This window comes from Rana temporaria, chromosome 2, assembly GCF_905171775.1.
Source record: "Rana temporaria chromosome 2, aRanTem1.1, whole genome shotgun sequence".
Classification (NCBI taxonomy): domain Eukaryota; kingdom Metazoa; phylum Chordata; class Amphibia; order Anura; family Ranidae; genus Rana; species Rana temporaria.
This window is the reverse complement of record NC_053490.1, coordinates 69,992,945-70,019,366: the sequence shown is the minus strand read 5'-3', so window position 1 is coordinate 70,019,366 and position 26,422 is coordinate 69,992,945. Positions and strand designations below refer to the sequence as shown.

Sequence of the window (26,422 nt, the reverse complement as noted above, 5' to 3'; positions counted from 1 at the left end):
GTGGACTCCTGGCGGAGTCTGCCCCGTGAGAAGGGGGCCTAAGTTTACCTCCCAGAGTGGCATCAGAGACCCCAGGGTTCCTATGCGAGTTCTGACTTTCACAAAGGTTGTATTTGCATAAGTACACCCATTCTCCTCCCACAAAGGTTCTAGACACTGGGGATAGGTTGTATGGATTGGGGGTTCTATTCTTCCTACGCATGGAATTCATGTTTTTTTTAGCTGCGGTTATAGGCCAATGTTCTGTCACATTATACAGTATCTGTGATATGACCTGATGCTTTATGGTGCCCTCTAAGCATGTTGTATACCAAAAATTAGGCTTCAGCTACATTAACCTGTAGTATGTCACATAGGGTGCCCACGTGTCCCGGATTGCCCGGGACTGTCCCGCAATTGACATGTCTGTCCTGGGTCCCGAGCAACTTCATTCCGGAACAACCAAATGTCCCGGAATGAAACAGAGGACACAGCCACCCCCTACTAACTAATTACTACATTGGAACTGGTTGCTAGGGCTGGCGCTGCCTGGCATCTTGCAACCAGTGACAATTTACTCTCAGACAGTGGGACCGGGAGAGAGCCCTGCGCCTAGTGCAGCACTGCTGTCTCTGCCCACCTTGGCACCTCCTCCTTCTCCGGCACCCAGCGGTAAGCCGCTGGGACTGGTGTGATCTTCACTCTCCAGATAGTGACGCCACTCCTTTCCTTCTACTCATGTGGCTCATGCAGAGGAAGTGACAGCAGCACTGTATCTGGTGGTAGGCTATGGGTGGCAAGCGGCACTGCATCTGGTGGCAGGCTATGGGTGGCAAGCGGCACTACATCTGGTGGTAGGCTATGGGTGGCAAGCGGCACTGCATCTGGTGGCAGGCTATGGTTGGCAAGCGGCACTGCATCTGGTGGCAGGCTATGGGTGGCAAGCGGCACTGCATCTGGTGGCAGGCTATGGGTGGCAAGCAGCACTGCATCTGGTGGTAGGCTATGGGTGGCAAGCGGCACTGCATCTGGTGGCAAGCTATGGGTGGCAAGCGGCACTGTATCTGGTGGCAGGCTATGGGTGGCAAGCGGCACTGCATCTGGTGGTAGGCTATGGGTGGCAAGCGGCACTGCATCTGGTGGCAGGTGGCACAATCACCTGACAAATAACCTGCCGTCAAATTCCCCATCAACCCCCGAGACTACATTTCCCCCCGCCCCCCTGATCTTTTTTGGGGGAAGGTGAGAGAGGGGGGTGTCCCTGAGTGGCAGTTTGGAAATGTGGTCACCCTAATGTCACATCCTCTATAATGTAACTTTTTTCTATTTTTTTAACTTTTGTACTCTGTATGTGCTCTATGGTATGCTGTATAATTTTTTCTTTCTGAATGCACAGTCACTTTATGACATTACTAATAAAAAAGAGTTTGGATAAAAAAAAAATATATGTCACATCCTCATAGCCTCTGGATGCTAGATCCAGCTCTTAATTATAATTATCACTACAGCAAATGATATGTCTTCACTGACAATATTTAAATGTGTTCTGTGCAGTATGTGTGTGAAATGATGCCCCTGTCATTTTCAAGACTATTTCTGTGTCTGCATTTTAGTAATCTACACAATGCAACTGCAGGCTCGATTGCAGCGGCATTTGCCTCTCTGGCCCTTTGTCCCACAGAGCTGGTCAAGTGTCGTCTTCAGGCCATGCATGAAATGAAGCTGTCCGGCAAGATCATAGAGGGGCAGAAGTAAGTCAAAGCTAATGATTTATAGTGAATTCATATGCATGTTCCTTCTTTTCTTTATCTGTATTGGCGACCCAAAAATATAGCGATTTGTAATTGATTTAGCCACGGGCATAAAAAGCACTAAAAGATTGATCAGTGATTTACATATTCAATGATACAACACACAAGGTATTGTTCTGTATTTTGCAATCGACTGAAAATATCAGATCAAAAGGCAACCAATTCATTTATAAATGTAAACGATCTATTAAAACCAATCAGTTTTCAAATTGATCCAAAGTGATGACCAAAATTCCATGACCAACTGATTTGAGTTAAAAAAAAAATTGAGAGCTCACTTAATGTATTAACAGGTTTATTTATATTAAATGATCTATTGTATGGTCATTTTGATACATGTGCACTCACTATAATGGCCTGTACACACGATCCGAATATCGGACGAAAAAACGATCGTTCCAGGAAGAATCGTCCGATTTTCGGATTGTGTGTACACTACTTTCGAGAGCCCATCACGACAGTTCATCCGATATTATTATTCGATCGGACCAGCACTAAATATTTCCTCGTACGATCCTGGATCATTCGATTTTCTTTTAGTCAGTATAGTTGTCATCCGAAAATACATTAGGAAGTGACATCACTTCCCAATTTTTTTTCTGTCGTACGAGAATTTTCGTAACTTTATTAACCTATTCAATTTCTACTTGCAACTATTAAGCGAAAAAAGTCGTATGATCTGTCGTACGATATTCAGATCGTGTGTACGGGCCATTATGCTAGTATCACAAGGAGATACTGTATGTATACCACTCAAGCTTATCTGTGGCTCCACTGCAAAATCCACTGCAGCAACCTTTCTTGTATATTTAAAGAGGAAGTAAACGCCACGTTTTTTTATTTGTATTTCTTGCCTGCAATGTAAAGGCATAATGTGCTAGTATGCATCGCATACTAGCACATAGCCGGCTCTGTAATTGACTGGAGCCATGTGGCATCACTACCATGCATGCGCGCGGGAGCTGCCGGTCACGGCACACTGCTCTGAAGAAACGGCACCAGCGGGTGTTCCTTCAGAGTGCATGCGCCAATAATGTAATTGTCGCAGTATACAGCAAATATCTCCTAAACGATATAAGTTTAGAAGATATTTACAGTATAGGTAAGCCTTATTATAGGCTTTCCTATAGGTACAAACATTAGAAGGAAGTTTTGGAAAAAGAAAATTTGAGGGGCTTTTGGACTTTGTAGGCGCAGTAATAGACTAGTTTTAGAAAAAATATTAAGAATTTATTAGTATAAATGCATAAATAAAGTTAAAGCGGGGTTCCAACCACAATTAGCATTTTTTAAATGTATGTCCTTTCATCATGCGTTTTTATAATATAAATCCGGTCACTTACTATTTTACAATCCGCCGCCGCTCCGCATAGTTATTCAAAAAAGATAGTTTATAAAACTATGTCCACACCGTTGTCATTTTGCTTGTGGGCATTGTGAAGCCCACAAGCACTTACTTCCTGGAAGTCTTGGATGGGGAGTGATAATTGGGTAGCGCACTGCATCCTGGGAAATGATGACACACATTTCCCAGGAGCATTAGAGGGAGATGATGTCAGGATCCTAGGTGATTCCAAAGGCAGATTTCGTGGGACTGCATAGCAACAGGCATTTCCAGATGAGTAAAACTTTTTTTATTTTTTTAGGTCTAATGAGCACAATAATGAAAAAAAAAATTGGGATCAAAACTCTTTAAATTCTAACTAGAATCTATTACTGTGCCTACAAAGTCCAAAAGCCCCTCCATTTTCTTTTTCCATATCTCTCTATGAAGACGCGGCACGTGTTTTATTTAGATGTATCCACAGTGCCACTCTGTGTTATGATACACTTATCTAATTATTTCAATTAGAAGGAAGTTTACTTCCTCTTTAAATAGCATCAAGGGGGTCATTTCCGACTGTTAGCACTTTTTCAGTTTACATTCACCTTAAAACTCAATGAAAAGAAAAGCAGGGGTTCCATTTTACTATCAGCCTAGGTTCACACTGCTGCGAATTCAAAATCGCGGTAAAATGCGGCTGCGATTTTGCCGCGATTTCGGCCGCAATTTAATGTAAATCGTGGCCCGAAATCGCAAAAAGTAGTACAGGAACTACTTTTTTAAATCGCAGATGCGGCGTCGCACTGATTAGGACAGAGCCATTGCCGACAATTGCCGCCGATTTGAGATGTGATTTGACATGTCAAATCGCATCTCAAATCGTTCCAAATCGTACCCAGTGTGAACCAGGGCTCAATGATGCAAGTGGGGCCCCCAAGCCACAACAGCAGCAGCAGTGACTCAGACATTTTGGCGGGGGTCGCCTGGCTGCTTTTGTAGGAAAATAGACCTGATTAATTTCAAACATGTCCTAGGTGATCTGGTGTCTAAATCAACCAGAAAAGTTGCTGCAGCCTGGAATGCAGTGAATTATTTTATTTTTCAACCTAATGCCGGTATGTTGTGTTACATTTGAGCTCAGCTGAACAGGTGGCTTAGGCAAAATATGAAACACTCTTGGGAGATTGCAATGGCTTAACCACTTACAGACCGAAAGGATTTGCCCCATTAATGACCAGGCCATTTTTTGCGTTGCTTTAACTGAAAATTGCGTGGTCGTGCGACGCTGAACCCAAACAAAATTGAATTTTTTTCCCCCACAAATAAAGTTTTCTTTTGATGAAATTTGATTACCTCTGCGTTTTATTGCGCTTTAAACAAAAATAGACCTACAAGTTAAAAAAAAACAATATTTTTATCTTTTTTCTATAATAAATATCCCCAAAAAAACAAATTTCTTTATCAGTTTAGGCCAATATGTATTCTTCTACATATTTTTGGTAAAAAAAAATCGCAATAAGCGTATAATGATTGGTTTGCGCTAAAGTTAGAAAATAGGGGATATATTTATGGATTTTTTTTGCTAGTAATGGCGGTGATCTGCGATGTTAAGCGGGACTGCGGCAGACAGATCGCACACTTTTTGACACTTTTTTGGGACCATTGACATTTATACAGCGATCAGAGCTAAAAATAACCACTGATTACTGTATAAATGTCACTGGAAGGGGAGGGGCTAACACTTGGGGGCGATCATGGGGTTAAGTGTGTTCTCTGGGAGTGTTTTTAACTGTATGGGGGCTGGGCTGACTGGAGGAGGAGAAAGATTACTAGGAGCAGCAGATCTCTCTCTAACTCCCCTGTCAGAATGTGGTTCTGTCTGTTTACATTGACAAATCCCTGTTCTGGCTCCCATTTACACGATCGTGGGTGGCCGGCGGACATCGCAGCCACCGGCCACTTTGGCGGCAAGAGTGAGCCCGCTACATCTCCTTTAAGGAGCCAACCTACACCTACCCGATTTGCAGGAACGTGCCGACCTGCCACTGTATAATGGTCAGGAAGTGATAAAAGTGTGTTCAAAGCCAAAATGTGCAGTTCAGTATAACAAAAGTAGAACATGTTGCATTTATTTTTTCTGCTTGGAACACATGTGGAATGTGGCGAATTGCATCAAAAATGCACCAGAATGTCTATGGTTACTTTTTAGGATTTTTATTGGGTACAATGAACTGGAATAGGGAGAGGGCGCATGGGATACCCTGAAACAGTAGAACCGAATAAATTGAGGACAATTTTTGGCTGCACTGCACAGAACTTCTGGATGTTCTTCACAAACTGCTGAATGTCCCACAGGATCTCTTATGCTGCTGGCGGCCTATGCTCTTTCCACAATTACCAGCTACACTTAAGCCTCGTACACACGACCGGTTTTCCTGCCAGGAAAACTGCGGGAGAGCTTTTGGGCGGGAAAACCGGCCATGTGTATGCTTTTCGCAGTTTTCCCAACAGGAAAACTGCCGGGAATCCCTGCGGAAAAATAGAGAACCTGCTCTCTATTTTCCCACCGGGATTCCTGGCGGTTTTAAACCCGGCAGTTTTCCGATGGGGGAATGCTGCGAGATAGCATACACACGGCCGGGATACCCTGCCAAAGCTCTCCCCGCAGTTTTCCCAACAAGAAACCCGGCCGTGTGTACACAGGGAAAATTACCGTACAGGTTCTCGGGTTTCCCATCAGGGTTCTTGGGTTTCCCATCAGGATTCCCGGTGGACTTTATACCGCCGGGAATACCGGTCATGTGTACAGAGCTACAGTCCATTTTCCTCCCGCACTGGGGTCATCTACTCTAGCCTTTTTCAACCTTGGTACCTTCTGGGATCTTCAGGCGTGCCTCGGCAAAAGGCAAAAAAAAATGCCTTAGAATGGTCAGCAAGCTGGCAGGTGGATCTCGTCTGCATTTTTTGGTTACACAAAGCCACATGTTTTAATTTGTGCAGTATTACAACCTTGGGCACCGTGCAAGCCAGCTGCTGGGATTCTAATAAATGATAATGTCATAAATTTATAAGGAAGACGTTGAGTGCCTGAGGATGTCCTTTTGTTAATTTGCCCTTCTCCGTCTGCACTGGGGTCACATTAGCTGTATGAGGGAGGGGAACTGAGGGATAGGAGAAACACTGGAATACTAGTCAGTACCAGTGTGCAAAGGTATATAAAATAAATCATCTCAAATGTTGGGTGTCCTACGTGTGTCGATACCCCTGCATTATGTAAAACTATTTGTTTCTTTTACATTTTAGAATGTGGTGCATCGAGATTGTGCATCATTTTTAAGGGTACCTTGACCGAAAAATGTTTGAGAAACACTGATCTACTCATTAGCCGCAGGATCATTGTTTGCCTCCTGCCAATATTCACCAGGCTTATCCTAGTGAGAGACTCACACCACCATAGGACAACTGTACTCTTTCCCGACAACTTCCTCCTGGCTCTCTCCAGGTAAGCCTATCTGGGACCTCTGTGTCTTCCTCAAGGCTTCCTTTGGGGCCCTCACAGAGGGCTCCTCCTCCAAGACTGGACCCAGGAACACTGCACCCGCTGCCTAGGCCTCAGACTATTTATGAGCCCTCTCTCCACCTTCTGGGGATACCTCCCCAGGGATTGGCTAGAGTTCAATAAATATTCAGGCTGTGTACCCTGTCCTTCTTCCAACTATACTTCTAGAATCTTCTAGAAGACAGGGGAAAGTTACAGAGCTGCAGGCTGAGAAACACTGAGCAGCCCTAAATAATAAACCCTTGCTCCATGGGTTACGGGGGAGCCAAACTAAATTCACCTAGCAGCCTGATCTACACTAGCAGGGTGCTACATCCATGAAACATTTTTGTTATTGTTTTTTATCATTTTTAGTAGAAAATTATAATAAAGAAACAAAATAATATATATAAAATACTGTAGATGGTATTTATGCCTACTGTTAAATAAAATGATGGTCTGTGAATAACTGATATTTACCTCTCTTTAGCACAGTGTGGTCGGTGGTGAAGAATATATTGCATACAGATGGGCCGCTGGGTCTCTATCATGGTCTGACTAGCACTCTGCTCAGAGAGGTCCCAGGATACTTCTTCTTCTTTGGGGGATATGAATTGGGTCGCTCATTTTTTACAAAAAGTGGGGAAACAAAAGATGAATTAGGTATGATATGACTTTGCAGAAACAAACAGCAACCATTCCAACCTACAACTGGCTTTAGCAGCTACAAGCACATGGAAGGGCGACACATGTCAAAAAACAACAAACAAAAATTCCCAGCTAACTTACCAGCCAGCCTGCAACAAACCGAATTGCCCTGTCTAACAGTTCACATTCAAAACCAGGGGTTTAATTTGCACACATTTGCAAATATATGCATAAGCTGCAGCGGCCACATCACTGCACCACAGTGTACTGCAGTTCTAACTCTATCATTGGAGAGTCTCCTGAGTTGGAGCACATATTTAATAATGGATAGGTTAAGGGCAAGTATGCCTGGAGGGAGCCCACTCCTCTTTAAATGTACAGGGATGCACTGGACACCCAGTAATAGCACAATGGCTGCAAAGGTGTCCAGTGCGTCCCCTTACCAATTCACCAACAGTACAAACAAATGGCAACCACCCCAACCTATAACTGGCCTTTGCAGTAAGGAGTACACAGAAGGGTGGCGCATGTCAAAAAAACAACAAAGAAAAATTCCAAGTTCACTTACTAGCCAGCCTGCAACAAACCGAATTGACCCTGTCTGTCCCTTTAACCACTAGGGGCCCGCACTATAGCCGAATGATGGCCACAGAGCGGACCCCAATTGCCCCTGCAGGGCGAGCATTGTGATCACCCGAGTCACTGAGACTCGGGTGATCACAGATCTGAGTAAGGGGCCCGTCCCCTTACCACGTGATCAGCTGTCAGCCAATGACAGCTGATCAAGTGATGTAAACAAAGCTCGGTAATCGTTTTTTTTTTCTCCTCACGCTGACAGCCTGAGGAGAAAAAAAAGTCCATCACCGGCTTAGGTGCAAGGGACATCAGCCCCAAAGAGGAAGGAGGCACATCTGCCTCATGTGTGCCAATCTGTACCCCCTGCCAGTGCCACCTGCCAGTGTCCGCAGTGCCATCTATCAATGCCCACAAGTGCCACCTATCAATGCCCACCATTGGTGTCAATCAGTGCCACCTAGCAGTGCTGCCTATCAGTGCCCATTATTGCCACCGATCAGTGCCCATTATTGCCACCCATTAGTGCCCATTACTGCCACCCATCAGTGCCCATCGCCGTAAAATTCACGCTAGTGTGTTGTTTACTGTAAATGTTGCCGTAATATCATGTGACATAAAAAATTGCAACTACCGCTATTTTAGCTGTTTATCTGCTTTCGGGCAATATATAATATTTGTGGGTTTTGTGTAATCTTCAGGACTAAAATTTTTTTTTTTTAAAGCAAAAGGATTAATCTATCCATATATATCTATAGATATCCATCCATATATATAGATAGATAGATAATGTGTGTGCTCCTACTATGGAGGCTCTCAAAATAATAGAGTTAGGACTACAGTACACACTAAGGGGCCGTGACGTGGCCGCTGCAGCTTAAGCATACATTTGCAAACGTGTGCAAATTAAACCCGTTGTTTTAAACGTGAACTGTTATGCTGCGTACACACGACCGTTTTTCGGGTTGTAAAAAATGACGTTTTTTTTTAATGTCATTAAAAACGATCTTGTGTGGGCTCCAGAGCATTTTTCACGATGTAAAAAATGGGCATCAAAAATTTCGAACATGCTCCAATTTTTCACAACGTTTTTAACGTCGTAAAAAATGGTCGTGTGTGGGCTTTAACGACATGAAAAACACATGCATGCTCAGAAGCAAGTTATGAGATGGCAGCGCTCGTTCTGGTAAAACTACCGTTCATAATTGGAGTAAGCACATTCATCATGCTGTAACAGACTGAAAAGCGCAAATCGTCTTTTACTAACACAAAATCAGCAAAAGCAGCCCAAAGGGTGGCACCATCCACATTGAACTTCCCCTTTATAGTGCCGTCGTACGTGTTGTATGTCACCGCGCTTTGCTAGAGCATTTTTTTTTCACGATCGTGTGTAGGCAAGGCCGTTTTAACGATCCGGTTAAAAAAAACTTAGTTTTTTCTAGACCATTAAAAATTTCATTTTTTACAACCTGAAAAACAGTCGTGTGTACGCGTAATGAGACAGGGTCAATTCAGTTTGTTCAATTCGGTTTGGTTGCAGGCTGGCTGGTAAGTGAGCTGGGAATTTTTGTTGTTTTTTGACATATGATTTACTCTAGGTACGCTATCTTGTTCACATCCCGCACACTGCAAGTGCAGCAATGACTTGCTTACTAATTAAACTGATATCTACAATTCACTAGATATTAAAGAGACACTAAACTTGGGTTTAAAAAGAAAACAAATATATATTCCAGTATTATTATTATTATTATTATTATATGTTATACAGACTTTATTTAGCGCTAACAGTTTGCGTAGCGCTTTACAAAATACATAAAAAGTATGTATTCTTGACAAAAAAAAAACCTTCTAATGCTCTGAGCCGCCTCAAAATCTTCAAATTTCTTTCTTTTTGTTTTTGTGATATGACTTGCCGTTAGAGCAGTGGTTCTCATCTCCTGTCCTCAGAGGCCACTAACAGGCCAGATTTTAAGTAAGCAAACCTGGCCTGTTAGTGGGTCCTGAAGACAGGAGTTGCGAACCACTGTGTTAGAGGTTGGCTACATTTGTTCTCTATTGCAGTGGTCAAACTTCATCAACTCCTGTCCTCAGGGCCCTCTGAGGCCGCGTACACACGGTCGATCAATTCGATGAGAATGGTCCGACGGACCGCTTTCATCGGTTCACCGCTGAAGCAGACTGATGGTCTGATGTGCGTACACACCATCGTTCCAAAAACCGATCGGGTCAGAACGCGGTGACGTAAAACATACGACGTGCTGAAAAAAACGAAGTTCAATGCTTCCAAGCATGTGTCGACTTGATTCTGAGCATGCATGGGTTTTGAACCGATGCTTCTGTGTACTAACCATCGGTTTGGATCGGTCAGCGGTCCATCGGTTCGATTTTAAAGCAAGTTCTCTAACTTTTGTCCGAAGGACAAAAGACCGATGGGGCGTACACACGGACGGTTTGGACCGATGAAACTGAACTTCGGTCCGTTTTCATCGGTTTGGACCGATGGTGTGTACGCGGCCTAACAGGCCAGGTTTGCAAGATAACTGAAATACATCACAGGTGATATAATTTGCTGCTCAGTGATTGCAGTATTCTAGTCTGCATCTCCCCAAGGTAATGCATAAAACCTGGCCTGTTAGTGGGCCCTGAGGACAGGGTTGATGACCACTGCTCTATGGCACCACTGTATGTAGGAAAGTAGCCACCCTCTTTTGCTTTGCTCGCTCCTGAGATGGACTATGGGGTGTGTAGTGTCCATTGAGCAGTGCACATGATCACAGCTGCGCTGATAGACAGTACAGTATACTCTTCTTTGTCTACATGATGCTGATTCCTCCTTGTGGGCTGCCCTTAGGATCTTGAATGAGTTTGGTCACTTTTCCAGGATTGGAATCAACTGATCGAAGTCTATGCTCTTCCCCCTGGACCCCCAGGCTTGGTTGACTATGGTGGATACTCCATTGAGATAGAAGGACTAGTTTTGCTATTTAGATGTCTAGGTGGGGCGGAAGCTCTCCAGTTTTTTACACTCTAATTTTGTACCCATTATTGATTCAGTTGAGTGACAGCTGTACATTGTGGGCTATTTTGCCTCTGAATCTAATGGGGCGAATTAACATTCTTAAAATTATATTCCTGCTGAAATTCCTTTATTTCTTTTCTGCAACTGCCCTATGTGGATACCTTTTACATTCTTTTGGGAGATTGATCGCTGCATCTGGTCATTTTCTTTTTTTTGGGGGGGGGGGGGGTCTCATCCCCGGTTGGCTAGGACTACACTGTTTCTTCCGGTGTGTTGTGGGGGGCTGGCATTGCCTGATTACAGAACTTATTACTGGGCAGCTATTTAGTTACTGTCTGTTGGTGGTTCATTCAATCTCAGGCCAATGCAGTGGTCTACCTTGCTGGGTTCTCTTCAGGAGCTTGGCAACTTAGTCTATAGGGGGGCCCGGGCATATTCCAGCCTCCCGTGCCTCACTAGAACAACGTTGAGGGTTTTGGAGATGGCAAGGAGAAGATTTAAGCGTCCTGAACGCTGGTCTCCATTTTGTCCCTTACAGGGTAGCCCCAATCTTGCACATTTTCATCTACTACCTGACCCCCCTTTTGTGGGCCCGGTTTGGGGTGAAAATCTTGCGTATACGCATATACACCACAGGTTCCCTAAAATTCCCTTCTCTGACCTTTGACAGAAATGTGGACAACCTTGTGGATTTATTTCAGTTGTGACATGCTGCTTGGGCCCAGTTCCCTGCTACCCTAACCCAAGGGTGTCAAACTCAATTCTATCGTGGGCCGCATCAGAATTTATTTACCTTTTTTAAAGAGCCGATTTTATCTGTAAGGTTAGATGTCAAGCGCATCCCCTCCCCTTAAATTGGATGTCAAAGCCACCCCACCATCAGAAGTTGAGTCTCCCACTCTCCCTTACATCACTGTACCCCCTTTCCTTATGCTGCTTCTGGGAAGAAGCTGGATGCATCGCTTGAAAGCAGAAATGAAGGGTCTGGGAGAGGACCAGAGGAGGGCTGGAGCTCTCCTGCAGCTGCAGGAGTGGTGCAAGGGCCACATTAAATTGCCTGGAGGGTCGGATTCGGCCAGCGGGCCTTGTGTTTGACACCTGTGCCTTAACCCTAGCAATGGACCCCATTGATGAACTCCTTGCTCAGAAGTTGTAGTTGAGTATAGACTCCCAGAGGATGGGTAGACTGTGGGAGGCATGGAGAGCGGACCTGCCTGACCCTGACAGGGAAGACTGTTTTCAAGATGGTACGAGACTTAAGGTTTCCTCCAGAGACAGGTTGATTCAGACTAAATTCTTCCACAGAGTATACTACATACCCCAGAGGTTGCTTAGGATATTCCCTCAGAGATCTCCAGATTGTCCCTGCTTGTTTGACAGGTCCTGTCTCTTACTTTCATATGTTTTGGAGCTGCCCAAGGGTGGCTCGGTTCTGGATGGAGGTGTTTGAGGTAATTAACTTCCGTCTGCAACTGACCCTCCCCCATCTCCCCTACTTTGGTGTTGTTGGGTATCTTGGATGATGAACAAAGACCCAGATACACAAAACGATTAATCTCTTATCTATTGTTCTATGCCATGAGGGAGATAATTCTGAAGTGGATTCCCCCCCCTGTGGTCTCGTGAGAAAATTCCATCAATACTGTTCTTCTACTGTAGTTGACATATATTGTTCGGAATTGTCCTAAAAGGTTCAACAGGGTGTGGCAGCATTGGATGGCCGATTCGGGCTGAACTGGTTGTACCACCTTGTCTGGTTCTGCAATTTGTTGTTGGTGGAAGGCCTTCATTAGCCCTTGTATGGGATTAAAGTGGAGGTTCACCCAGAAATGTAAATTTTTAAGATTAGATTGATGCTCATTTTGTCTAGGGGAATCGTGTTGGTTTTTTTAAAAACAAAGCAGTACTTACCGTTTTAGAGAGCGATCGTCCCCGCCGCTTCCGGGTATGGGCTGCGGGACTGGGCGTTCCTATTTGATTGACAGTCTTCCAACAGGCTTCCGACGGTCGCATCTATCGCGTCACGATTTTCCGAAAGTAGCCGAACGTCGGTGCGCAGGCGCCGTATAGAGCCGCACCGACGTTCGGCTTCTTTCGGCTACTCGTGACGCGATAGATGCGACTGTCGGAAGACTGTAAATCAAATAGGAACGCCCAGTCCCGCAGCCCATACCCGGAAGCGGCGGAGAAGATCGCTCTCTAAAACGGTAAGTACTGCTTCGTTTTTAAAAAAAACTACCCAATTCCCCTTGACAAAATGAGCATGAATCTAATGTTAACATTTTTTTTTAGGGTGAACTCCCGCTTTAAGTACCTTTGTCTTTTCTTCTTGTGTACTTTGTACTTATACCTTTGTCATTTTATGTACCTTTTCTTACTGTTGTATGTATATGGCCTTGTTCCATGCCAATGTTTTAATAAAGGAAAAGTTTGATTTGTAAACCAATAAACAACAAAAATAAAAAGTGCACCCTACCTTCCACAGTCCAGATTTGCATAAGGTGGCAGAAAAACACAGTAAGAAACTATTTAATGAAAATAGAATATAGGGCCATTAAAGCGGAGTTCCAGCCTTTTAGTGTTTATTAAAAGTCAGCACCTACAAAAAGTGTAGCTGCCGACTTTTAATAAACAGACACTTACCTCCGCTCCTCTACCCCCCTCTCCGGCTGGCGCCTCCATTCATAGTGTGGGCACCCAGCCTTCACGGCTTTTGGCTTCATGGCCGGGCGATCACTGCGCATGCGCGATGTGCTCTATGAGTGGACAGGCGATCTCCTGGGACCTGTCACGTGTCCCTGGAGATCGCCTAAAGGGAGAGGCCGCCTAAGGCGAGAAGAGAAGTCGCAGAGGCGGTCCCTGGGTGGAAGGAGGAAGTGGGACAGGAAGTCCCACTCCTACCAAAGCCCCCGCTTCCCCCCCCCCCCAAAAAGGGGGCAAGGAGTGCTTAAAATTATAACTTTAAAGCCTAACCTTGAGAATTACAAAAAGGCTACCCTTGCAGTCTGACTTCTTGCACCGCAAGTGTTAAATGCTCATTGGGTTTAGAGCAGGGGTAGGCAACCTTTGAAAGCTGGAGATCACCATGAATAACATGAAAAAGATCACCCTTAAAAAAAAAAAAATATATATATATATATATATATATATTAATTAAACAAGCCTTACTAAATAGACTAGTAAGGAAAGCGTAAAAGTGGACAGTATATGTTGGGCAGTGGATGTTGTGTGGACAGTGGCAATTTTGCAATGGACAGTGGCAGTAAAGCAGTAGATGGTATCAGTAGGGCAGTGGACAGTGGCAACCAGTAGAGCAGTGGATGGTGCCAGTTGGGCAGTGGATGCTGTGAGTAGTTATTTTTTTGTTTGTTTTTTGTTTTTCAATTTTATTCTTTTTTTTATCATTTTTTAACAGCCCTATTGCTATGCTTTGGTGAAATATCAAACAGACTCCTGATGTCTTATGTTTGAGACAGAGAAAAGAGACTGTGGGGTAGATTCACGTAGAATGGCGTATGTTTGTGCGGGCGTAACGTATCCTATTTACGTTACGCCTCCGCAACTTTTACAGGCAAGTCCCGTATTCTCAAAAGAAAGTTGCGGCGGCGTAGCGTAAATAGGCCGGCGTAAGCCCGCCTAATTCAAATTGTGAAGAGGTGGGCGTGTGTTATGTAAATGAACCCTGACCCGACGTGATTGACGTTTTTCACGAACGGCGCATGCGCCGTCCGTGGAATTTCCCAGTGTGCATTGCTCCAAAGTACGACGCAAGGACGTCATTGGTTTCGACATGAACGTAAATGACGTCCAGCCCCATTCACAGACGACTTACACAAACGATGTAAATTTTTCAAATTCCATCGCTGGAACAACGGCCATACTTAACATTGGTACGCCGCAACGCCTCATATAGCAGGGGTAACTTTACGCCGTGAAAAGCCTAACGTAAACGGCATAACTGTACTGCGTCGGCCGGGCGTACGTTCGTGAATTCGCGTATCTAGCTGATTTACATTTTCTAGGCGTAAATCAGCGTACACGCCCCTAGCGGCCAGCGTAAATATGCAGTTAAGATCCGACGGCGTAAGAGACTTACGCCGGTCGGATCTAACAGAAATCTATGCGTAACTGATTCTATGAATCAGGCGCATAGATACGACCGTCCAGACTCAGAGATACGACGTCGTATCTGGAGATATGCCGTCGTATCTCCTTTGTGAATCTACCCCTGTGTCTTCAATATCCATCTCTGCAGCCTCAGCTGCACAGAATGAATGAACAGAAAAAGCTCAGCACAGTCTCCCTGTTCATTTACAAACTTGAGCATAGTAAACAGAGTTTACTACGCTTCAGTTATGAATAATCACAGTGAGTGATCTGTACTGATTACTCACTGTGTTCATTCAGAAAAGGAAGGGGTCAGTAAATTACATATTTCCCTGCTCTCAATCCTGAATAGATCCCCCACAGCAGCTGGTGGGAGAGAAGGGCAAGCTACAAGGGGTGGGGGACCAAGGAAGCACAAAGGAGGCCCCTGCAGCAGAGGGTTGGGGAACCAGGACAGAAGGGGCAATGGAGCAGCATTTACTGGAACTGATCCCCTGTATTTACCCCCTGCAGAAGCTGAATGCTGGTTGGAGTGAGAGGTGGAGAAGCCATCTTTCAGTTTCTGCAGTGGGGAAATACAAGTGATCGGTTCCAGTAAATGCCGCCCCCTCTGTCTAGATTCCAGGAATCAGTAAGAAGGAACCCGATCTACTTGTCAACTGCCCCTGATTGACGGGTAGACCGGGATCTACCAGTTGCTGACCCCTGGTTTGGAGGATGAGGAATAAGGTGTAATACTTTCCATGAAGCCTCTTCTATAAGGTGCTCTAGACCATGGTTGCACAATGACATCTGCAGGTACAGTGCAGGGCCAATAGTCCTGGGGACAAGGAAGGGGGGCAATGGAGGTCTAATGGATCCCTAATATCTCCATAAAGAGAACCTGTCACCTGCCAATTCTATCACATAGGGGACTGGTTAGCTTCCTTGTGATAGCAATAAAGTTTATTAAAGAAAACAATCAAATAAAGTGTTGAAAAAAATGATAATAAAATAAATAAAAATTATTTTAAAGATTTCAAACCCCCCCCCCCCCTGTCAAACTGTACCCGTAGGGTATGCATGTTTATGTGAACATAAATTACGCCATACATGTGAGGTATTGTCACAACCTTTGGAATGAAAGCAATAATTATAGGAAAATAATTTGTGGTTAAAATATAACCTGTAAAGGTTGTTAAAGTGTCGCTGATGTGGAATTTTGGGTATCAGTTTTTCACAATTTCACAGGCGCATCCAATTTTGGGGCATGACCTGTTTGGTATCTATTTGTTCGCTACTACACCACAGCTATTGGTGGTCAAGAAGCAGAAGTAACGAGTCGGTAGACTTTGAACAGTTGGTGCACCTCCAGGTTTATTTTAGTTTTAGCTTTACAGTAAAACCTTGGTTTGAGAGTAACTTGGTTTGAGAGCGTTTTGCAAGACAAGAAATTTTTTTTAATACATTTTGCCTTGATATACAAGCGATGTCTTGATATAAGAGTAGCGTCATGTCACAACTAAGTATAAAAAAAGAAGAGGATCCTCTAAGTGTAGCAATATGGTTACATTTAATGAAGATACAACATTTAGCAACTTATTGCTACACTTAGGCGCCTCTCTTCTCTTTTATACCCTGTAAAAAAATGCTTTGACATACAAGTGCTTTGGATTACAAGCATGTTTCTGGAACGAATTATGCTTGCAAACCAAGGTTTTACTGTAATACAAAACTGTTAAAATACTGAAAAAATAGGACTTCTATTCCAAATGCACTATATACATCATACAACATAAAAAACATTTTTGTGAGCATGCATGAATATGATTTGATAACATTGTAATTGGACACATTTTTTTCCTGTCCCCAGGAGTTCTTCCTTTGATGATTAGTGGAGGATTCGGTGGGATCTCATTATGGTTGGTTGTATTCCCAGTGGACTGTGTGAAATCGCGGATCCAAGTTCTCTCTATGACGGGGAAACAAGCAGGATTCATGAAGACATTTGCAAGCATTTTAAGAAATGAAGGTATATTTTTCTCATCAAAATCCAGGTGACCAGATGTGTGTTTGTGTGTGTGTGGGCAGCAGATACTGGGCCATATTCCCGTAGATTTCCGGCGGGCGTCGCGTAAGCCATTTACACGACGCCGCCCCAACCTACAGGAGCAAGTGCTGTATTCCCCAAACACTTGCTCCGTAGTTTGGGGCGGCGTAGTGTAATTGACCCGGCGTATCCCCGCGTATTTCAAAGGGGGCGACTTATATTTAAATTAAGCGCGCCCCCGTTTCGATCGAACTGCGCATGCGCCGGGCTAAAAATAGCCCAGTGCGCATGCTCCAGTTCTCGGCGGAAAACGTCAATGACGCCGACGTGTGCGTCATTGACGTAAAGTCGTATTCAAGAACGACTTAGTAAAACGACGTACCCGACGGGAAAAGACGACGCGGACCCGACGCCATACTTAACATGGCATACGTGGGACTGGCGTAAGGTTACCCCTCATATAGCAGGGGTAACCTTACGCTTACGCGACGCGATTTCGTTCGGGAATCGGCGTATCAGGCTCATTTGCATAAACAAATGAGACCTGAACGTAAACGCCACCTAGCGGCCGGCGGCGAATTACATTTAGGATCCGACAGTGTAAGTGACTTACACTAGTCGAATCCTAGCCTAGCGTATCTTGTTTTGTGAATACAAAATAATGATACGCCGGTGGGAAATTCGATTTACGCCGGTGTATCAGTAGATACACCGGCGTAACTTGTTTGAGAATATGGCCCACTGTATATTGCCCGTATAGCTTTGGCATCACTGCACAGGGGCAAAGTGAATAACTTATAGCTAATTAGGGATTAGGTTGGGGCCAGTAAATCCATTTTTATTTTTATTTTTTTAATGCAAGCAGAGTAAGGGCCGGATTCACAAAGAGTTACGCCGGCGTATCAGTAGATACGCCAACGTAACTCGGAATCTAAGCCCGTCGTAAGTTTAAGTGTATGCTCAAACTGAGATGCACTTAAACCTAGCTAAGATACGACGGCCTGCGCCGTCGTATCTTAGGGTGCAATTTTTCCGCTGGCCGCAAGGTGGCGCTTCCGTTGATTTCGGCGTAGAATATGTAAATGACTAGATACGCCGATTCACGAATGTACGCTTGCCCGTCGCAGTAAAGATATGCCGTTTCCGTAAGAGATACGCCGCGTAAAGATAAAGCTGCCCCCTAGGTGGCGTAGCCAATGTTAAAGCGGCTCTCCACCCTAAAGTGGAGTCCCGCTGATCGGAACCCTCCCCCCTCCGGTGTCACATTTGACACCTTTCTAAAGACAGGTATTTGCACCCACTTCCGGCCCGGCATTCACGGGCAAAAGATGGGCATTCCTTCACATCCCGTCGCCCCCCCGTTGTGTGCTGGGAGCCGTTGTGTGCGGGAGCCAATCGGCGGGCGCGGCGCGACTCGCGCATGCGCCGTAGGGAACCGGGCAGTGAAGCCGCAGCACTTCACTTCCTGGTTCCCTCAGCGTGGATGGCGGGGGGAGCAGCAGAGAGACGAGCGATCGCTCGTCCTCTGCTGCGATTGGCGCTGGACTCCAGGACAGGTAAGTGTCCTAATATTAAAAGTCAGCAGCTGCAGTATTTGTAGCTGCTGGCTTTTAATATTTTTTTCCCATGGCACAACCGCTTTAAGTATGGCCGTCGTTCCTGCGTCGAAATTTGAAAATTTTACGTTGTTTGCGTAAGTCGTCCGTGAATGGGGCTGGACGTAATTTACGTTCACGTCAAAACCAATACGTCCTTGCGACGTACTTTGGACCAATGCACACTGGGATATGTACACGGACGGTGCATGCGCCGTTCGTAAAAAACGTCAATCACGTCGGGTCACCAATAATTAACTTAACACACGCCCCCTCATCCTCATTTGAGTTAGGCGCGCTTACGCCGGCCCCATTTACGCTACGCCGCCGTAACTTAGGAGGCAAGTGCTTTGTGAATACAGCACTTGCCTCTCTAACTTACTTTTTAATAAATTTTGCCTTGATATACAAGTGATGTCTTGATATAAGAGTAGCGTCATGTCACAACAGAGTATAAAAAAGAAGAGAGGAGCCTCTAAGTGTAGCAATATGGTTACATGTAATGAAGGTACAACATTTAGCAACTTATTGCTACACTTAGAGGTGCCTCTCATCTCTTTCATACCTTGTAAAAAAAAATGCTTTGATATACAAGTGCTTTGGATTACAAGCATGTTTCTGGAACGAATTATGCTCGCAAACCAAGGTTTTACTGTACTTAGAAAAAATTTGCTTCCCCGGAACTCCGCTTTAATTATATGTCTATCATTACTGAACTGTCTTTCTGTTTTCCAGGTATCTTTGCTCTCTATTCCGGACTGAAGCCCACCTTAATCCGAGCTTTCCCAGCCAACGGAGCTCTTTTTGTAGCGTACGAATACAGCAGAAAAATGATGATGCAACAGTTTGAAGATTAAGTGCTACAGCATTGGTTTTAGATTATCGACGTGACTGAAGAAGTGAAAAATTCCGCAGGAGATTTTGCATTGTTAGTGTTCTAAGTGCCATGCACTGCACTGCCAGGATGGAGAAACTTTCATAACTTGGCATTCAAGGTTTATACATAGGATGATTTATATTAGTGGAAACTATTTTAAATAATTACAAGAATATGAGAGTATTTTGTAATAAATCTTTCCTTTACATACATTGGGTATTGTCTGGCAGACTGGTATACGCTCATTACAATTTAGTGTGAATACAATATATTATACAAACCCACCATAAAGCCATTTCGAATGCATCCCCCCTCCAAAAAAAAAAATTCTGTCTGGAATCCCTCTGTCACCTACTACTTGGTAAGGAAAAGGTAATTACTGTGAAAAAAAGATATAGATATAGATCTTTATATTATTAAAATAATATATATATATATATATATATATATATATATATATATACATATACATGCATACACTATATTACCACAAGTATTGGGACACCTGCCTTTACATGCACATGAACTTTAATGCCATCCCAGTCTTAGTCTGTAGGGTTCAATATTAAGTTGGCCCACCCTTTGCAAATATAAAACCTTCAACTCTTCTGGGAAGGCTGTGTCCACAAGGTTTAAAGGGGTTGTAAAGGTAAAATTTTCCCTAAATAGCTTCCTTTACCTTAATGCAATCCTCCTTCACTTACCTCATCCTTCCATTTTGCTTTTAAATGTCCTTATTTCTCCTGAGAAATCCTCACTTCCTGTTCTTCTGTCTGTAACTACACACAGTAATGCAAGGCGTTCTCCCTGGTGTGGAGTGTCATGCTCGCCCCCTCCCTTTAAGTTGGCCCACCCTTTGCATATATAAATAGGTAGATTCAGTAAGAGTTAGGCCGGCTTATCAGTAGATAAGCCGACCTAACTCAGAATCTACGCCGACTTATGTTTAAGCGTATGCTCAAACAGAGATACGCTTAAACATATCTTGCACCGTCCTATCTTAGATTGCAATATTTTGGATGGCCGCTAGGTGGCGATTCCATTGCGGTCGGCGTAGAATATGTAAATGAGTAGATACGCCGATTCACAAACGTACGCCCGCCCGACGCAGTACTTTTACGCCGTTTACGTAAGAGATAGGCCGCGTAAAGTTAGAGCTAGGCTCTATTGGAATAGTAATGTCAAGTACGGCCGCCGTTCCCGCGTCGAAATTCGATTTTTTTACGTCGTTTGCGTAAGTCGTCCGTGAATCGGGGTTTACGTCCATGTCAAAATCAATAGGCCCGTGCGGCGTACTTAGCCGCAATGCACACTGGGAAATGTAGGCGCCCGGCGCATGCGCAGTTCGCAAAAAACGTAAGGTCAAGCACATTAACATACAACACGCCCCCCTCAAACACATTTGAATTAGGCGCCCTTACGCCCGCCGATTTAGGCTACGCCGCCGTAACTTAGCAGGTAAGTACATTGTGAATCATGTACTTGCCTCGCTAACTTACGGTGGCGTAGCTTAAATGCCTTAAGCTACGCCGCCGCAAAGTTAGGCATAGGTACCTGAATCTATCTAAAAATCTTCAACTCTTCTGGGAAGGCTGTCCACAAGGTTTAGGAGTGTATCTATGGGAATGTTTGTAAGGTCAGGCACTGATGTGGACGAGAAGACCTGACTTGCAGTCTCTGCGCAAATTCATCCCAAAGGTGTTCTATCAGGTTAAGGTCAGGACTCTGTACAGGCCAGTCAATTCTTCCACCCCAAACTTTTGCTTTGGACCTTGCTTTGTGCACTGGTGCACAGTTACGTTGGAACAGGAATGGGCCATCCCCAAACTGTTCCCACAGTTGGGAGCATGAAGTTTTCCAAAATGTCTTTTTATACTGACGCCTTCATTGGAACTAAGGGGCCAAGCCCAACCCCTGAATAACAACCCCACATCATAAACCCCCCTCCACAATAATGATTTGGACCAAGGCACAAAGACTCCTTAACTACTTGCCGACCAGCCGCCGCAGTTCTACGGCGGCAGGTCGGCTCCCCTGCGCGAGAGCCCGTAGTATAACGTCGGCTCTCTAAGCGGCCACTAGGGGCGCGTGCGCGCCCCCTGCTCGTCCCTGACTCGCCTGCCCGGCAGGGCGCGATCGCCGCCAGGCACCCGCGATTGCTCGTTACAGAGCGATGACTGGGAGCTGTGTGTGTAAACACGCAGCTCCCGGTCCTGTCAGGGGGAGAAATGCCTGACCGTCTATTCATACAATGTATGAACAGCGATCAGTCATTTCCCCTAGTGAGGCCACCCCCCTACAGTTAGAACACACCCAGGAAACATACTTAACCCCTTCCCCGCCCCCTAGTGTTAACCCCTTCTCTGCCAGTGGCTTTTTTAAGGGCCAGATTCACATAGGAGATACGACGGAGTATCTCAGATACGACGGAGTATCTCAGATACGACGGACTATCTCAGATACGACGGACTATCTCAGATACGACGGACTATCTCAGATACTCCGTCGTATCTCTCAGAGTATCTATGCGACTGATTCATAGAATCAGTTACGCATAGATAGCCAGAAGATCCGACAGGTGTAATGGACTTACACTGTCGGATCTTAGGATGCAATACCGCGGCCGCCGCTGGGGGGAGTTTGCGTCGTAAACCAGCGTCGGGTATGCAAATTAGGAGTTACGGCGATCCACAAAGATTTTTCCCGTTGTTACGTCGTCGCAAGTGTTTCCGTCGCAAAGATAGGGCACCTTTAACATGGTGGAAAATTACTCCACCATGTTAAAGTATGCCCGTCTTTCCCGCGTCGCTTTTGAATTTTTTTTAAATTTTTTCTTTTTCCCGGCGTAAGTGCTTTGTTGACGTCGCGATTCTCAAAACGTCGGCGCGTCGTAATTTCGCGCAAAGCACGTCGGGAAATTTGCGACGGGAGCATGCGCAGTACGTCCGGCGCGGGAGCGCGCCTAATTTAAATGGTACCCGCCCCATTTGAATTGGACCGCCTTGCGCCGGACGTGTTTACGATACACCGCCGCAAATTTCCAGGTAAGTGCTTTGTGGATCGGGCACTTAGACTGAAAACTTGCGGCGGTGTAACGTAAACGGTTTACGTTGCGCTGCGCCGTGGGTATGTGAATCTGGCCCTAAGTACCCTAACCTTCTCCATTATTTCCCCCAAGGCCTGATTAATTATTGGAGGCTAAATAAGAGCCACCAATATAACACATAACCTTCAGTAAATCATTACACTCTAATTATGGGGGTTGTTGTCAAGATCAGAATCACTTTCTCACTCTCCACCCTTTGCTCGGGGATTAAAGCCGACGTTGCATAATTTATAAGGACTGCAAATGACCGAAAGTTTTTTTTATTTAGTGTTTACATCAAGATATGGAAATGGTTGGATTGTTGGCTTGGCTAACAAAGTGATAGAGATAAACATGTGATGTCTGAGTGATTGCGGAATTAGAACATTGTGCCATAAGCTAATTCCAAAGTCCTGTTTGGTGACATGGTGAAAAGTTCAGAATGTGCTGTTCTCATTCTTTCTCGTCCTCATAACACTTATTTTGCTCTGTTTAAACAGATTACAATTTTGGAAATCGCTTTGACCTATATAATCAATAGATTTATGTTCTGCAGTAAGAAAACAAAGGTTTGCCATCAACGTAACCCATATCTGTGGGGGCAAAAAAGCGGGCTTTAATATCCTCATGCTGCATATAGGCATCACTGGGTGCTGGGAGCAAACTCGCTGTGCACTCCCAACACCGAGACTGAGCTATCACAGACAGCTCTCAGTCCCTACTATCGTTAGTCAGAAGGCCTGACTACCAACCATGTGACCACTGTGAAAGCCAATCGCAGTGGTCACATGTTACATAGTTAGTCAGGTTGAAAAAAAGACACAAATCCATCCAGTCCAACCACAAAAAAAAATAAACAAAATAAACTGATCACTGTTCACTGATCCTTCCCGCCGCCCTGAGCGTACAGACTCTAATAAAGGGATGGGAAGGGGTTAATACTAGGGTTGTCCCGATACTAGTATCGGGACCGATTCCGAGTATTTGCGGGAGTACTTGTACTCCCGCAAATACCCCCGATACCGAAATAGAATACTTCCCCCCGCCGCCGCCGCTACGCCGCATCCCGCTGCCGTTACGCCGCATCCCCGCTGCCGCCGACTGGGTAATACGGGCGGGGAACATTACAGCTTTCATTTGAATAGCTGTAATGATTCGCGCCGTGTATAGACACTCCCCCTTGCTCGGGTGAACTGTCCAATGCCGAGCAAGGGGGAGTGTCTATACGCAGCGTGGCGCCAATCATTACAGCTATTCAAATGAAAGCTGTGATGTTCCCCGCGCGTATTAACCAGTCGGCGGCGGCGGCATGCAGGTAAGGGGGACATGGCTGGATATGGGGGGGAGACATGGCTGGATATGGGGGGAGACATGGCTGGATATGGGGAGGAGACATGGCTGCATGGGGGGGAGACATGGCTGCATGGGGGGAGACATGGCTGGATATGGGGGGAGATATGGGGGGGAGACATGGCTGGATATGGGGGGGAGATATGGCTGCATGGGGGGAGACATGGCTGGATATGGGGGGAGACATGGCTGGATATGGGGGGGAGACATGGCTGGATATGGGGGGGAGACATGGCTGCATGGGGGGGGAGACATGGCTGCATGGGGGGGAGACATGGCTGCATGGGGGGGGAGACATGGCTGCATGGGGGGAGACATGGCTGGATATGGGGGGGAGACATGGCTGGATATGGGGGGGGACATGGCTGGATATGGGGGGGGATATGGGGGGAAGACATGGCTGCATGGGGGAGAGACATGGCTGCATGGGGGGGAGACATGGCTGCATGGGGGGAGACATGGCTGGATATGGGGGGGGACATGGCTGGATATGGGGGGGACATGGCTGGATATGGGGGGAGACATGGCTGGATATGGGGGGGAGACATGGCTGGATATGGGGGGAGACATGGCTGGATATGGGGGGGGAGACATGGCTGCATATGGGGGGACATGGCTGCATATGGGGGGGGACATGGCTGCATATGGGGGGGGGGACATGGCTGCATATGGGGGGGGGACATGGCTGCATTTGGGGACACATTTAAAAAAAGTATCGTATTTGGTATCGGCGAGTACTAAAAGTATCGGTACTTGTACTCAGTCCTAAAAAAGTGGTATCGGGACAACCCTAGTTAATACTGTTCTGCAACATTTGACAACGATCCCAGCTGCCCATTCCTTCATTTTGTTTGCCGTCCCTGCATTTTCTGCAGCAAAAACAAGCATCACACAGTAACTAAATGCGAACAGGCCCCAAGCCTAGGATCACACTTGTCTGTCTGTGTTGCCCATGCATTTGCTATTGCATTTTTTCTATGCTTCATTTTGTGTTGGCCAATGACAATCAATATCTTCTGTCTGTCCAGGGAGGAATCCTATTGTTATGGTCAAAAAGTATCAAAATTGCCTCCAAAACACATGTACATGCATTTTTCATGCACTTCCATTGGATTCAAGGGTCTCCAAACTTTTGAAACAAAGGGCTAGTTTACTGCCCTTCAAGCTTTAGGAGGCCAGTACTATGGTGAATGGGAGTAGAAAATGCCCTGGCATCAGTGGGCGTAAACAATGCCATAGGCTTGCTGGTTAGTGGGAGTAAAAAAACTGCATCATTGGTGTCAGTGGGAGGAATAGTGTCCCATAATTGGTATCAGTGGGAGGAAAAGTGGCCCATAATTGGTATCAGTGGGAGGAATAGTGTCCCATAATTGGTATCAGTGGGAGGAATAGTGTCCCATAATTGGTATCGGTGGGAGGAATAGTGGCCCATAATTGGTATCGGTGGGAGGAATAGTGGCCCATAATTGGTATCAGTGGAAGGAATAGTGGCCCATAATTGGTATCGGTGGGAGGAAAAGTGGCCCATAATTGGTATCAGTGGAAGGAATAGTGGCCCATAATTGGTATCGGTGGGAGAAATAGTGGCCCATAATTGGTATCAGTGGGAGGAATAGTGTTCCATAATTGGTATCAGTGGGAGGAAAAGTGGCCCATAATTGGTATCGGTGGGAGGAAAAGTGGCCCATAATTGGTATCGGTGGGAGGAATAGTGTCCCATAATTGGTATCAGTGGGAGGAATAGTGGCCCATAATTTGTATCAGTTGGAGAAATAGTGGCCCATAATTGGTATCAGTGGGAGGAATAGTGGCCAATAATTGGTATCAGTGGGATGAAATAGTGTCCCATAATTGGTATCAGTGTGAGGAATAGTGGCCCATAATTGGTATCGGTGGGAGGAATAGTGTCCCATAATTGGTATCAGTGTGAGGAATAGTGGCCCATAATTGGTATCAGTGGGAGGAATAGTGTCCTATAATTGGTATCAGTGGGAGAAATAGTGTCCCATAATTGGTATCAGTGGGAGGAATAGTGTCCCATAATTGGTATCAGTGGGAGGAATAGTGGCCCATAATTGGTATCAGTGTGAGGAATAGTGGCCCATAATTGGTATCGGTGGGAGAATTAATGGCCAATAATTGATATCGGTGGGAGGAATAGTGGCCCATAATTGGTATCAGTGGGAGGAATAGTGGCCCATAATTGGTATCGGTGGGAGGAATAGTGGCCCATAATTGGTATCAGTGGGAGGAATAGTGTCCTATAATTGGTATCGGTGTGAGGAATAGTGGCCCATAATTGGTATCGGTGGGAGGAATAGTGGCCCATAATTGGTATTGGTAGGAGGAATAGTGGCCCATAATTGGTATCAGTGAAAGTAATAGTGCTCCATAATTGGTGTCAGTGGGAGAATTAGTTCCCCATCATTGGTGTCAGTGGAGAAAATAGTGCCCCATCATTGGTGTCAGTGCGATGAATAGTGC

The 26,422-nt window shown here is 45.3% G+C and overlaps 1 protein-coding gene across 5 annotated transcripts in view; it reads left to right on the top strand.

Moving 5' to 3' along the window:
- The window catches only part of LOC120929121 (mitochondrial ornithine transporter 1-like), a 55,990-nt gene extending 36,275 nt beyond the window's left edge, over positions 1 to 19,715 (top strand). For all 5 annotated transcript variants that reach the window (XM_040340355.1, XM_040340354.1, XM_040340351.1 and 2 more), the window contains exons 4-7: positions 1,593 to 1,730; positions 7,143 to 7,315; positions 16,855 to 17,013; positions 19,362 to 19,715. In XM_040340355.1, coding sequence (XP_040196289.1) covers positions 1,593 to 1,730; positions 7,143 to 7,315; positions 16,855 to 17,013; positions 19,362 to 19,483 — 592 coding nt within the window. In that variant the 3' untranslated portion in view covers positions 19,484 to 19,715. The remainder of the gene's footprint in view (positions 1 to 1,592; positions 1,731 to 7,142; positions 7,316 to 16,854; positions 17,014 to 19,361) is intronic.
- Positions 19,716 to 26,422: the final 6,707 nt, after the last annotated feature.